We start from the raw sequence: 15,453 nt of genomic DNA on the forward strand, positions 1-15,453 counted from the left end.
AGTGTCATCGTCAGCATTCTTTCATCATGTATGATGACAACAAAGAGTAAGGTTATGAATCGGATCGTTTAGAAGCAGAACCAGAGCATGAAGGTAACATTTGGGTCATCAGACTTTAAGCTAACAGTAGCTAAAGGTAAAAAACACCGTCAGTTATTTAGCATTTTATTTATCTAAGTGTTTGTGTCAGAGTGTACATGACAGGGACCTCAAAGTTAACTGAATCATCTCAAGATGTTAACTTGGCCTTCAGGGAATAATAATTGAATAAATCAAATTAATAAAAAGACAATTTTATTAGCTGAAACAGATTTTTAAATCAACTGAGCATCAGATCAGTGAGTCTCCCTCAGAGACTAAAACAGCCTGATCTGAGATCCTCACTTCAAGTGATTCACATGAAATTAATTACTGTGGAACTGTTGAATAAATTAAGTTAAAATGACTAAAAGGAAAATATCTGCAACTTTTATTCTAAAATTCAAATACAAAATATATAAATAAACAACTTTAACAGTTAATTAGTCACTATATGAACTCCTTTAAAGGTCTCGACAGTTTTCAGAGTTAATCAGGAAGAATCTTCTGTGATCTCTGGTTTAAGGTGGTCAGAAAACTGTTTTAAGGCAGTATTTCTCACATCGAAATCGAACCTGTTTAACATCATCAGAAGTCTTTAGTCTTGTTTTATGCTAAATGAAGTCGTTCAGTGATTCGTTCTGTGTTTTCAACCAACACGTGCGCTGTTGTCACTTCCAAACAGGAAGCTGTGTGGCTGACGGTAACCATGGCGACGAGGCAGAAAAACGTACGGTTCTGTTGGGCCGAACGGAAGGAGGAGCAGCTCACTGCATCTCTGCGATGTTTCATCTGCAGTTAAAAAAGCAGCTGTGGCTAAAAGCTGCTCATCGCTGGATGTACACCAGGTGCATGATGGGAAATAATCCGGCTGTGCTCTTACAAACGGTGACCCTGTGAGATCTGGAGTCTGAGACTTTAGACTCAGAGGAGTTGGTCTGTTAAACATCTTTTTCTCGTTTTTCCTAAAGTTTTCTTAGCGTGGCGTTACGAGGCGTTACGTGGCGTTACGTGGCGTTACGTGGCGTTACGTGGCGTTACGTGGCGTTACGTGGCGTTAGCGAGGCGTTACGTGGCGTTAGCGAGGCATTACGTGGCGTTAGCGAGGCGTTACGTGGCGTTAGCGAGGCGTTACGTGGCGTTAGTGAGGCGTTAGCGAGGCGTTACGTGGCGTTAGCGAGGCGTTACGTGGCGTTAGCGAGGCGTTACGTGGCGTTAGCGAGGCGTTACGTGGCGTTAGCGAGGCGTTAGCGAGGCGTTAGCGAGGCGTTAGCGAGGCGTTAGCGAGGCGTTAGCGAGGCGTTACGTGGAGTTAGAGAGGCGTTACGTGGCGTTAGCGAGGCGTTACGTGGCGTTAGCGAGGCGTTACGTGGCGTTAGCGAGGCGTTACGTGGCGTTAGCGAGGCGTTAGCGAGGCGTTACGTGGCGTTAGCGAGGTGTTACGTGGCGTTAGCGAGGCGTTACGTGGAGTTAGTGAGGCGTTACGTGGCGTTAGCGAGGCGTTACGTGGCGTTAGCGAGGCGTTACGTGGCGTTAGTGAGGCGTTAGCGAGGCGTTACGTGGTGTTAGCGAGGCGATACGTGGCGTTAGCGAGGCGTTACGTGGCGTTACGTGGTGTTAGCGAGGCGATACGTGGCGTTAGCGAGGCGTTAGCGAGGCATTAGCGAGGCGTTAGCGAGGCGTTAGCGAGGCATTAGCGAGGCGTTAGCGAGGCGATACGTGGCGATACGTGGCGCTACGTGGCGTTAGCGAGGCGTTACATGGCGTTACGTGGCGTTAGCGAGGCGTTACGTGGCGATACGTGGCGCTACGTGGCGTTAGCGAGGCGTTACATGGCGTTACGTGGCGTTAGCGAGGCGATATGTGGCGTTAGCGAGGCGTTACGTGTGCAGGTAAAGTTCTGCTGAGCGGTACCATCAACAGAAATGTTGCTGTTCACCAGATTCATGACCTTTTTTCTCTCTTTCTGTGTTTTTATTCGTAAGGTCTGGTTGCTTCAGAGGTGTAAACATGTAACATCCCTTTGATCAGGACAGAAAGCAGCCCTCAGGCATCTAAAAAGCAGAGATGTGGGCTGGGGGTGACACAGAAAATCATACCAAGTTGCCATTTTGGAGAGCACATAGTCTGCATCATCCAGATGGGCAGAGTCGGCTCCAGGATGGCTACGCCCATGTTAGCAAAGCACAGAGAGCCTACAGACAGACAGCAGGCAGCAACATGTGATCTGGACTCAAACAGGTGTCTAAAAGTTATATTTACAGTCAAATAGGTGAGTGGAAGGTTGTTACCTGCACTGATGAGGATGTATGGATCCTTCAGCAGAGTCAGTAACGGCGTCCCCTCAACACTCTGAAACACAGACAGAGCTCAACTTGGACATTTCATTCCAACAAATCTGTCTTTAGGTTCCCAGAAAGCTGATTTTAAGTGTGGTTATGAATCAGGATTTTATCAGAGCAGAGCGACAGGCTGGAAACGCTTTAACACAAAGTCTTAATGGGCTGATTTTAGTCCCAGTTTCTAACAAAAGAAACAGAAAAACATGTGAATGAGAGCAGCTTTACGGGGAGTTCAGCTGGATTAATAAACGCTGTTTTTACTGAAAGATGGAAGTTTGCAGCCTGAACAGAGCAGCTGAGTGTTTCCATGCAGGAGGATTCAAACCCAGCTGGGTCATCTGGTCCGGTCCTGATTGGACTGACAGATAATTAGCATTTAATTTAGTGTCATGTTCTGTGTTTTCTTTGCCTCAGTTTCTTCTGCCCTGCCATCAGCTGCACTCCATCACTAATCCTCTGAATAAAACCGAGCTGGACGTCAGAGGTGTACAGGAAAAAAATATCAACTAATTTCCCAAAATTGTATCTATAGTTGTGAAAAGTTAGCATGTTACATTACAAAATGGAAATAAGATGGTAACATGCTGTAATAAAGAAGGAATAACTAGGTAATAGCCCTGTAAAAACATCATGGTAAGAACAGACTGGAACTGAAGTTACAGGCTAACAAAGGACCTGAAATCAAGAGCAGAAACAACTTTAAAGATGACAACAAGGCTTAAATATTGGCTAATAGTGTATTATAATTATGGTAATATGGCAACCTGTTGAAAATAAAAAGGTTACTTTTAACAGAAAAATGACAATACGGTGACATAAATATCAGTAAACTGATGAATGAAATAAAACGCCGTATCAGTGAAGCTGTTAGCTCACAGCTAACAGGAAGTGTTTGGCTGTTAGCTCACAGCTAACAGGAAGTGTTTGGCCGTTAGCTCACGCAGCTAACAGGAAGTGTTTGGCCGTTAGCTCATGCAGCTAACAGGAAGTGTTTGGCCGTTAGCTCACAGCTAACAGGAAGTGTTTGACCGTTAGCTCACGCAGCTAACAGGAAGTGTTCGGCCGTTAGCTCACGCAGCTAACCGGAAGTGTTTGGCCGTTAGCTCATGCAGCTAACAGGAAGTGTTCGGCCGTTAGCTCACGCAGCTAACAGGAAGTGTTTGGCCATTAGCTCATGCAGCTAACAGGAAGTTTTTATATGGAAATTTAGAGACCCTCCTCCTAACTGATGATTTCTGGACTCTGAGAACAGATGAAACTAACAGATATGAACACCAGTTCTCTGACATTCAAACACTGAAGAATCAGGATCTGATTAAAGACATTTTCTGTTGTTTTTATGTGGATAAAATGACAGAAAAACATGAAAAAGATCAGAAGTGGGAGCAACTTTGTTCATGAACTCAGAAAAGGAAATAATAAAATAAAAATGTGTTTAGAATCCAATGTGATGTCAACAGTGATGTCACCACATGTAAATCAGGTGATTAAATTAACTACCTTCATAAACTTTGGGTCACACTCTGTCTTCTTTATAAAACAACTCGGCATTAAAAGCGTTTTAGGAGCTTCTAAACTGCACTTGGTGTGAAGTTTTTCGAACATTTACAGACTTTTTTATGCACAAAAACCTGAAACAAACGTCGGGACGTGACTGTGGTCAACAGACTCACCCCTGGAGAAATCTTTGAGGGCTGCAGGATGCAGAGCTGCAACGCTGCAACACATAAACAGAGTGAATTCTGTGAGTTAGTTCAGATTACAGGTAGCTCCAGCTGCCGGGGGAAGCAACACTTCCTACCTCCATCAAACATCGCCAGAAAGGCCAGGATCAGGAAGGGGGCGCTCTTCCCAACAAACTCATACATCACGCTGCCGAACGGAGCTCCAACTGAAACATGCACAGATCATAGGAGACCATGAGAACAGATTACAGGGATGTGTTTAATCAATTGACAAGAGAAACACTAAGAAAACGTATCGATAAATCTAATGAGATGTGGGCGGAGTTACAGAAACTGAGACAACCAAAACCTCCAGCTGATCCAAAACCCTGCAGCCAGAGTTCTGATGAGATCTAACAGCAGAGATCATGTTTCTCCAGTTTTAGCTTCTCTTCATTGGCTCCCTGTTAGATTCAGAATAGAATTTAAGATTCTTCTCCTCACATATAAAGCTCTTAATGACCGAGCTCCATCACATCTTAAAGATCTCACAGTTGGATATTTCCCCAACAGAGCACTTTGCTCTCAGGCTGCAGGTTTCCTTGTGGTTCCCAGAGTTTCTAAAAGCAGAATGGGAGGCAGAGCCTTCAGTTATCAGGCCCCTAAAAGCAGAATGGGAGGCAGAGCCTTCAGTTATCAGGCCCCTAAAAGCAGAACGGGAGGCAGAGCCTTCAGTTATCAGGCCCCTAAAAGCAGAACGGGAGGCAGAGCCTTCAGTTATCAGGCCCCTAAAAGCAGAATGGGAGGCAGAGCCTTCAGTTATCAGGCCCCTAAAAGCAGAATGGGAGGCAGAGCCTTCAGTTATCAGGCCCCTAAAAGCAGAATGGGAGGCAGAGCCTTCAGTTATCAGGCCCCTAAAAGCAGAATGGGAGGCAGAGCCTTCAGTTATCAGGCCCCTAAAAGCAGAATGGGAGGCAGAGCCTTCAGTTATCAGGCCCCTAAAAGCAGAATGGGAGGCAGAGCCTTCAGTTATCAGGCCCCTAAAAGCAGAATGGGAGGCAGAGCCTTCAGTTATCAGGCCCCTAAAAGCAGAATGGGAGGCAGAGCCTTCAGTTATCAGGCCCCTAAAAGCAGAATGGGAGGCAGAGCCTTCAGTTATCAGGCCCCTAAAAGCAGAATGGGAGGCAGAGCCTTCAGTTATCAGGCCCCTCTCTGTGGAACCAGCTGCCAGTTTGGCTTCAGGAAGCAGACACCCTCTCTACCTTTAAGATCAGGCTGAAACTTTCCTTTCTGATAAAGCTTATAGTTAGGGATGGCTCAGGTGAGCCTGAAACATCCCATAGTTCTGCTGCTATAGGCCCAGCCTGCTGGGGGAGCTCCCATGATGCACCTCTCCTCCCCTCCACCCTCTCTACTGATTGGTCAAATCAAGTGTCACCATCAGGCTCTATCAAAGTTTTAAATTGAAAAAAGAAAAAAAAACTCTAATTTTCCAGGAAATACCAACAAAAATATTATTAAATATAATTTCCAGTTGCAAGTGTGTGTTTGTGCGCATTTACTTCTATGTTAGCGAGGGCCTGTTTTGAACCTTGTGGGGACATTTTGTCGTTCAAAGGCCTTTGAAGAGCTGTTCGATCATTTATGTTCAGAGGTGTAGAATGGGGAGCTGAATGAGGGATATATCTATCTATATCTCACAGATACAGGTACAAACAGAAGTGTTTATGTCTCACTCAGGACCCCCATTGCCAGTCCACCAAGTGCGGCCCCCATCGCGATGCCTCTCTCCTCGTCATCAGTGTACACACTGGCCAACATACCCAGACCTAGACACACACACACACACACACACAGAGAGACACACACACAGACACACACAGAGAGACACACACACACACACACACACACACACACACACACACACACACACAGAGAGACACACACACAGACACACACAGAGAGACACACACACAGAGACACACACACACACACACACACACACACACACACACAGACACACACAGAGACACACACACACACACACACACACACAGACACACACAGAGAGACACACACACACACACACACACACACAGACACACACACACAGACAGACACACACACAGACACACACACACACACAGACACACACACACAGACAGACACACACACACACACACACACACACAGACACACACAGAGAGACACACACACACACACACACACACACACACACACACACACAGACACACACACACAGACAGACACACACACACACACACACACACACACAGACACACACACACAGACAGACACACACACACACACACACACACACACACACACAGAGACACACACACACACGTAAGTATATGACGTGACAATAAATGCTTGTTTTAAGTAATTAAGCAGTAATAACCTGGAATACACAGCGGTTTTCATAAAAAAGGGTAAAAAAGAATACAAAATGTAAATGCTCCTTTTAAAGTAACAAACAAAGTGAATCAAAATTCTGCAAATTGGACACAAACACAGTTTGAAAAGAGATGATGGGTCTTTCATCTCATTTTAAGGTAACATATTGTGTAAAACTCCTTCTTCCTGCTCCTGGGAGCATATATCAGGGCGTCTGGAGTCACTACACTGAACGCCGTGTGTTAGCGTTACATTATCAGCATGTTTCTGATAAAGATGGAGGTCTCCAGGTACAACTGTTTAATCAGGTTAATATATCCAAAATGTTTAAACGGTTCACATGCATTACTACGAGTTACACTGTGCACATCTCCGGCTCGGTTCTGAGTTGATCATGAAGAACAACCAGCAGGCCTCCATCAGAAGACTTGAGGAGTCTGTTGGGACTCTGAGGATTTAAAGGTTCACGGATGTATTCGGGAGCCTGATTGTTCGGGGCTTTATGAATGAGAGGAAGGATTTTGAACTGAATCCTAAATCTGACTAGAAGCCAGTGAATCAACACAAGATCTTTTAACTCTAAATGGATAACAGAGTGTTGGCTCAGACAGGGATAAAGAGAGTTAAAGAAGTTTAATCAAGAGAACATCCTGTTCTCTGACTTTGACTGGTTACTTTCAGGAAGCCTGTAAGCGTAAAACCAACAGCCTCAAGCTTTCATTTATTCCCACGCTACGAAATAAGAACACAAGTTGGCCCTTTAGATTGTATGTTTTATATTAAATATTGCTTTTTAAAATAGTTTTCTTCTTATTCTGTTATCGTTAAATGTTTTAAGGACAGATAGAATCATTGTTCCATTATTATAAATAAATAAATAAATAAATAAATAAATAAATAAATAAATAAATAAATAAATAAATAAATAAATAAATAAATAAATAAATAAATAAATAAATAAATAAATATAAACCGGTTAAACCCAGGTTTTTACACACATTTACTGTCTCACATCACGTTTTGGACCAGTAAAAAGGTCCCTGTGGGAACCATGAAATGATTTCCATACATTTGATTTGATTTGGTTAAATTCAGTTAATTTCGGATCGGTTTGGTTTGACTTGATTCGATTTGCCAAATAAACGAATGACGCTTTCTAACTGCTGGAAATATATTATTATATGTATCTGCAGCGGAAATGAACTGGACTGAATAACAGACTTAACATGTTTTTATTAAATTTCAATTAGCAAGCTAAGATTTTAGCTAATTATTTTTTATCATCGGCTAATAAGCCAGAACCTTTTTTACTGTGACATCGGTATGAAAACGGTTTAATGTAAGAAGTTACATCTTTGAACTGACTTGAGATGATACTGTTGTGATTTGGTAATAAATATTTTAAAAACTTGACAGAATTAAATATCAGAGGTAAAACAGAAAGTAGCATAAAAAATTAATTAAAATGGTCCAAGTATAGATCCCTGAGGAATCCCTCGGGTCAGAGGCTCTGAGGAAATATCATCATCATCAGAGGAATGCAAAGACTTTTGGTTCGATAAGAAAGAATTCAAACATAAAAGATGAATTGATTTATCTGCACACTTCAAAGAGTTGAAATATTCTTTTCTGACCTTAGATTTAGAACAAAAAAAGTCCTGTTTTTGTTTATTTTTTCAGTTCTGAAATCTTTTCCCATTCCCGTGGGAGAAGTCGCTGCCCTGATGATTAAAGGTTTAAACAGTGTTTGTTGTTCCCACCTGCCACAGAAGAGAAGGACGAGCCGATTCCCTGCAGCGACCGAGCAAAGAACAGCAGAGCGTAGGTCCCTGAGAAGGCAAACACTGACAGGAAAGCAAAGTCAGCTAAACTCAGAGGAAACATCCTGCTGCCAGCAGCCGGGTGTGAAACTACTCACTGATGGTGGACACGAACATGATGATGAAGCCGGTAAACATGGGGATGTGATATCCGATCCTACAGAAACACACACTTTTATTAGAGTTAAATCAGGATGGAGACATCAGTTAATGACTTTATAACCAGTAAAACTCATATCTGTGCAGGACTTTAGCTGCATCTCAGGAGAAATGATTGAAGATGAAACCTGTTAGTGAGCGGGCCGACAAACGGGTTCACAAGCAGCTGGATGAGAGCTTTAGAGGCAAAAAGCAAACCAACTCGAACATTTTCCTCCTCGAGAAACAGACTGTCCTGAAGGCAGGAGGACTCCTGCTGAAAGGAAAGGAAAGAAGGAAAGGAAAGAGAAGGAAAGGAAAGGAAAGGTTAGAGGAAAAGGAAAGAGAAGGAAAGGAAAGGAAAGGAAAGGAAAGAAGGAAAGGTAACAAGGAAAGGAAAGAGAAGAGAAGAGAAGAGAAGAGAAGGAAAGGAAAGGAAAGAAGGAAAGGAAAGGTAACAAGGAAAGGAAAGAGAAGAGAAGAGAAGAGAAGAGAAGAGAAGGAAAGGAAAGGAAAGAAGGAAAGGAAAGGTAACAAGGAAAGGAAAGAGAAGGAAAGGAAAGGAAAGGAAAGGAAAGGAAAGGAAAGGAAAGGAAAGGAAAGGAAAGAGAAGGAAAGGAAAGGAAAGGTAACAAGGAAAGGAAAGAGAAGAGAAGAGAAGAGAAGAGAAGAGAAGAGAAGAGAAGGAAAGGAAAGGTTAGAGGAAAAGTAAAGGAAAGAGAAGGAAAGGAAAGAGAAGGAAAGGAAAGAAGAAACAAGAAAAAAACAAGAAAAGTACATATGAAGTGGAGAGAAAATTAATGCAATTAGATGAAAGGAGGAGAGAAGGAAAGGATACAAGTGTAGGAAAGAAGGAGAGAAGGAAAGGATACAAGTGTAGGAAAGAAGGACAGAGGATAAACTATGAAACAGTGATGAAGACTGATGATGACTCTTGGTTATGAGGTCGTGCTCCACCTACCGTGGCGTTGGCGGTCCCGTTGGCCTGCAGGTCTGTGGTCGGGCCGGTCGGGCCGGTGCTGGTCGGGCCGGTGCTGGTGGGACCGGTGCCGGTCGGGCCGGTGCTGGTGGGGCCGGTGCTGGTGGGCTCTCCAGCCTGGGTCTCCTGCAGTCTGAAGGTGGTGTTGTCAAACAGCGACAGCAGAGAAGGGAGGGAGGGTGGAGGCGGCCGGGGGAGCCGCTGGAAGGCTGAACCCAGGACCGCTGCACGGTGCCTGGGTCGAGGCAGCCGGGACCAGCTGGAGGTCTGGAGGTTGGAGGGGGGGGGGCTGGGACGGCACAGAGTCCGGCTGTGATGCGCTGAGGCTGGGCAGCGAGGGCTGGGCCGTCTGTGGCTCTGAACTGGGATGCTCGATGGCGTAGAGGAACGTTGGGATGATTGGAACTGAGGGAAGAAGACCGACTGATAGATTTAGATCTCTGTTTTCTGTTGTTTAGGCCTGAAGTCTGATCTAACCGGGGGTCACACCGTGAGCGGCCGTTCATTTTCAATGTAAGCTGGCGTCGAAGAGCGGCGCGTTGTGAGCTTCATGAGCTTCAAGAGTTGAGAAAGGCTCAACTTTATGCAAATGAGCAGTGATGTGACGCGACGACAGCCAATTAGGGCCGATCTGGATTCAAAAGGCAAAAAAAAGATGAAAAAAAGGCGAAAAAAAGGCAGAAAAAAGCGGAAAACGGCAGAAAACGGCAGAGCGCAAACATAAAGAAACACAAAGAAACAACGAAGGCTGCCCAGAGGGAACCGATGTATGGATGGATTATTATATATATCTGCTAGTTGCTATACATATAAGCCCCACCCCTTTGGCCGCTTCCGGCGGCAGAAGAAGTACAAGCGGCGGGTTGTGAGCGACCACAGCCGCTCACAACGCTTTTGGTGTGACCCCCCGGTAAGATCTGCCAAAAGGAACATTTTATGGAGTCTCAACAGCTAAAATCACAGAATCTCACGAGTTATCGGTGTAACCTTTAATTATTTCTGTTTAAAACTTAGTTTGATGATGAATGACAAGAAAAAACATGCGATCCTCGGGTTTAAGGCTGAAAGGCAACAACAAATCCAGAAAATAAAGTCAGTAAAGGTTCAAAAACCTTGCTGTTCCAAAAATGGTGCAACAGCATAAACGGGATAAAAGAGCAGAGAAGAAGAGAAAGACAGAAAGAGACAACTCTGAACCCAGAGAGGCAGCTTTAAAGTTCAAGTTCAGGAGGTGGAACGTGTGTTCGTGCACGTTTTTGTGCACGATGGGCGCTAAAATCTGACTGCACACCAGTTTAAAGGGACTTCCTGTGCAGGTGTGGACAGGAATGTTGTCCCCACGGGTACAGATTGAGTTTTAGGGTCAAGACCTGGCTTCAGGATCAGGGTTAGACTGAGGTTATGGTTCAGGTGGGGGGGCAGGGATCGATCGGGGGGGCAGGGAGGGCATGGGGTCAGTGGAGGTCGAGTTGACCTCTGCAGCATCTGCAGGCAGCTGAGCCTAACAATGGAGGACAGGACCGACCTCGAGACTTTTAGCTGCGTCACAGATCTGTCGGCAGCAGCTGAGCCTCCTGAAGAAGAAGCTGTTATGACTCCGTGTTCATCCCTAAGCTGCTTGGAAATAAAGGTGAGTAAAGTGAAAAGGCTTCCACTTGGTGGTGGTCCGGGGCTGTAAGATAGCAGTTAGCATAGAGTTTACTCACCAACCACAGTGAGCAACATGTTGTCGAGCAGCAGAGCGACACAAACCACCACCAGGACCAGTCTGGGAGAACCTCGGCTCTGATGGAGCCACGCCATGCCTGCGGAAACACAGGCAGCCGTCACCTCGAAGAGCAGAAATACATCCGTTTGTGTGACAGTTTGACCAAAACCGCCGCCTTACGTCTGGCTTATGGTCTTTGTCTGTTAGTTTTTCCTTTTGTTTATGCATTTAGCCGACGCTTTTATCCAAAGCCACTTACAGGCAGGGTGGGGGGGTCTGGCCTAAGGACCCCTACTGGAAGTAATACCTTTCATGCAGGGGTCCTGAACCCAGGTCTCCCACATGAAAGGTGGCCATCTTACCTCTATCGCCACTTTCAGCCTTTTTTATTTTTCCCAGAGGTCACTTGTGGTATTGCAACAAAACTCCTCAATTTCATATTTCGAGTCGAGTCGAGTCGAATCGAATCAAATCGAATCGAATCGAATCGAAGCAGAGCTACTGTGCACAACAAACACAACAAACACAAAACAACAAACAAAGCCAGAACCAATAAATTAAAGGCAAATGTAACAAACATCCTCTTTTTCTACTTAGTTAAACCTCCCAATTGCCAAGAAATGGGAGTTTTCCATTTCCATTTCCATTTTAAGCTATTAGAATAGAGTAGAGTAGAGTAGAGTAGAGTAGAATAGAATAGAATAGAATAGAATAGAATAGAATAGAATAGACTTTATTGTCATTGTACGGGGGTACAACAAAATTTGAGGGTTAGATTGAGCTACTGTGCACAACAAAAACATCAAACAAAGCCAAAACCAATCAATTAAGAGGAAAATGTAACAAACATCCTCTTTTTCTACTTAGTTAAACCTCACAATTGCCAAGAAATGGGAGTTTTGAATGCTTGATGCTTGTAAAGTCAAGTAACCAAGTAAAGATCAACATGTCCACCGGACTTACAGGTAACTGCTGGGATACGCTCCACCCGTTACCCAAAAAACGATGGATTGACGGTATAGAAAATGAATGGATGGATTTACAGGTAGGGTGGGGGGGTCTGGCCTAAGAACTGGAGGTAATACCTTATAATCATACTACTACCACCACTTTCAGCCTTTTTTTATTTTTCCCAGAGGTCACTTGTGGTATTGCAACAAAACTCCTCAATTTCATATTTCGAGTCGAGTCGAGTCGAGTCGAGTCGAGTCGAGTCGAATAGAATAGAATAGAATAGAATAGAATAGAATAGAATAGAATAGAATAGAATAGAATAGAATAGAATCGAGTCGAGTCGAGTCGAGTCGAGTCGAATAGAATAGAATAGTCTTTATTGTCATTGTACGGGCTGGTACAATGAAATTTGAGGGTGCTCCCGCAGAGCTACTGTGCACAACAAACACAACAAACACAAAACAACAAACAAAGCCAGAACCAATCAATTAAAGGCAAATGTAACAAACATCCTCTTTTTCTACTTAGTTAAACCTCCCAATTGCCAAGAAATGGGAGTTTTGAATGCTTGTAAAGTCAAGTAACCAAGTAAAGATCAACATGTCCACCGGACTTACAGGTAACTGCTGGGATACGCTCCACCCGTTACCCAAAAAACGATGGATTGACGGTATAGAAAATGGATGTATGGATTTACAGGTAGGGTGGGGGGGTCTGGCCTAAGGACTGGAGGTAATACCTTATAATCATACCACTACCACCACTTTCAGCCTTTTTTTATTTTTCCCAGAGGTCACTTGTGGTATTGCAACAAAACTCCTCAATTTCATATATTTTCCATTTTAAGCTAATAGAATAGAATAAAATAGAGTAAAGTAGAATAGAATAGAATAGAATAGAATAGAATAGAATAGAATAGAATAGAATAGAATAGAGTAGAGTAGCGTAGAGTAGAGTAGAGTAGAGTAGCGTAGAGTAGAGTAGAATAGAATAGAATAGTCTTTATTGTCATTGTACGGGGGTACAACAAAATTTGAGGGTTAGATTGAGCTACTGTGCACAACAAAAACAACAAACAAAGCCAAAACCAATCAATTAAGAGGAAAATGTAACAAACATCCTCTTTTTCTACTTAGTTAAACCTCCCAATTGCCAAGAAATGGGAGTTTTGAATGCTTGATGCTTGTAAAGTCAAGTAACCAAGTAAAGATCAACATGTCCACCGGACTTACAGGTAACTGCTGGGATACGCTCCACCCGTTACCCAAAAAACGATGGATTGACGGTATAGAAAATGGATGGATGGATTTACAGGTAGGGTGGGGGGGTCTGGCCTAAGGACTGGAGGTAATACCTTATAATCATACTACTACCACCACTTTCAGCCTTTTTTATTTTTCCCAGAGGTCACTTGTGGTATTGCAACAAAACTCCTCAATTTCATATTTCGAGTCGAGTCGAGTCGAATCGAATCGAATAGAATAGAATAGAGTAAAGTAGAGTAAAGTAGAGTAGCGTAGAGTAGAGTAGAATAGAATAGTCTTTATTGTCATTGTACGGGGGTACAACAAAATTTGAGGGTTAGATTGAGCTACTGTGCACAACAAAAACAACAAACAAAGCCAAAACCAATCAATTAAGAGGAAAATGTAACAAACATCCTCTTTTTCTACTTAGTTAAACCTCCCAATTGCCAAGAAATGGGAGTTTTGAATGCTTGTAAAGTCAAGTAACCAAGTAAAGATCAACATGTCCACCGGACTTACAGGTAACTGCTGGGATACGCTCCACCCGTTACCCAAAAAACGATGGATTGACGGTATAGAAAATGGATGGATGGATTTACAGGTAGGGTGGGGGGGTCTGGCCTAAGGACTGGAGGTAATACCTTATAATCATACCACTACCACCACTTTCAGCCTTTTTTATTTTTCCCAGAGGTCACTTGTGGTATTGCAACAAAACTCCTCAATTTCATATTTCGAGTCGAGTCGAGTCGAGTCGAATCGAATCGAATCGAATCGAATCGAGTAAAGTAGCGTAGCGTAGCGTAGCGTAGAGTAGAGTAGAATAGAATAGAGTAGAGTAGAGTAGAGTAGAGTAGAGTAGAGTAGAATAGAATAGAATAGAATAGAATAGAATAGAATAGAATAGAATAGTTTTTATTGTCATTGTATGGGGGTACAACAAAATTTGAGGGTTAGATTGAGCTACTGTGCACAACAAAAACAACAAACAAAGCCAAAACCAATCAATTAAGAGGAAAATGTAACAAACATCCTCTTTTTCTACTTAGTTAAACCTCCCAATTGCCAAGAAATGGGAGTTTTGAATGCTTGTAAAGTCAAGTAACCAAGTAAAGATCAACATGTCCACCGGACTTACAGGTAACTGCTGGGATACGCTCCACCCGTTACCCAAAAAACGATGGATTGACGGTATAGAAAATGGATGGATGGATTTACAGGTAGGGTGGGGGGGTCTGGCCTAAGGACTGGAGGTAATACCTTATAATCATACCACTACCACCACTTTCAGCCTTTTTTATTTTTCCCAGAGGTCACTTGTGGTATTGCAACAAAACTCCTCAATTTCATATTTCGAGTCGAGTCGAATCGAATCGAATCGAATAGAGTCGAATAGAATAGAATAGAATAGAATAGTCTTTATTGTCATTGTACGGGCTGGTACAATGAAATTTGAGGGTGCTCCCGCAGAGCTACTGTGCACAACAAACACAACAAACACAAAACAACAAACAAAGCCAGAACCAATCAATTAAAGGCAAATGTAACAAACATCCTCTTTTTCTACTTAGTTAAACCTCCCAATTGCCATGAAATGGGAGTTTTGAATGCTTGATGCTTGTAAAGTCAAGTAACCAAGTAAAGATCAACATGTCCACCGGACTTACAGGTAACTGCTGGGATACGCTCCACCCGTTACCCAAAAAACGATGGATTGACGGTATAGAAAATGGATGGATGGATTTACAGGTAGGGTGGGGGGGTCTGACCTAAGGACTGGAGGTAATACCTTATAATCATACTACTACCACCACTTTCAGCCTTTTTTTATTTTTCCCAGAGGTCACTTGTGGTATTGCAACAAAACTCCTCAATTTCATATTTCGAGTTGAGTCGAATAGAATAGAATAGAATAGAATAGAATAGAATAGAGTAGAGTAGAGTAGAATAGACTTTATTGTCATTGTACGGGGGTACAACAAAATTTGAGGGTTAGATTGAGCTACTGTGCACAACAAAAACAACAAACAAAGCCAAAACCAATCAATTAAGAGGAAAATGTAACAAACATCCTCTTTTTCTACTTAGTTAAACCTCCCAATTGC

The 15,453-nt window shown here is 43.2% G+C and overlaps 1 protein-coding gene and 1 long non-coding RNA gene across 6 annotated transcripts in view; one reads left to right on the forward strand and one right to left on the reverse strand.

The window, feature by feature from the left end:
* The window catches only part of LOC140309313 (chromaffin granule amine transporter), a 34,831-nt gene that overhangs the window by 11,174 nt on the left and 8,204 nt on the right, over nucleotides 1–15,453 (reverse strand). Inside the window, 11 exon segments of the mRNA XM_072387144.1 lie at nucleotides 2,178–2,273; nucleotides 2,370–2,430; nucleotides 4,094–4,137; nucleotides 4,222–4,311; nucleotides 5,821–5,913; nucleotides 8,263–8,346; nucleotides 8,421–8,479; nucleotides 8,610–8,737; nucleotides 9,422–9,719; nucleotides 9,721–9,844; nucleotides 11,146–11,244. Coding sequence (XP_072243245.1) covers nucleotides 2,178–2,273; nucleotides 2,370–2,430; nucleotides 4,094–4,137; nucleotides 4,222–4,311; nucleotides 5,821–5,913; nucleotides 8,263–8,346; nucleotides 8,421–8,479; nucleotides 8,610–8,737; nucleotides 9,422–9,719; nucleotides 9,721–9,844; nucleotides 11,146–11,242 — 1,174 coding nt within the window. The 5' untranslated portion in view covers nucleotides 11,243–11,244.
* Nucleotides 8,759–9,223, forward strand: LOC140309325 (uncharacterized). Of its 5 annotated transcripts, none has more exons than XR_011916369.1 (3): nucleotides 8,759–8,787; nucleotides 8,999–9,088; nucleotides 9,180–9,223. It is a non-coding gene; the product is annotated as an uncharacterized lncRNA (long non-coding RNA). The 5 variants fall into 5 exon arrangements; XR_011916372.1 differs by having other exon boundaries at nucleotides 9,185–9,211; XR_011916370.1 differs by having other exon boundaries at nucleotides 9,170–9,209.

This window comes from Leuresthes tenuis, unplaced genomic scaffold (genome assembly GCF_036924035.1).
Source record: "Leuresthes tenuis unplaced genomic scaffold, fLeuTen1.0.hap1 SCAF_6, whole genome shotgun sequence".
Lineage (NCBI taxonomy): Eukaryota > Metazoa > Chordata > Actinopteri > Atheriniformes > Atherinopsidae > Leuresthes > Leuresthes tenuis.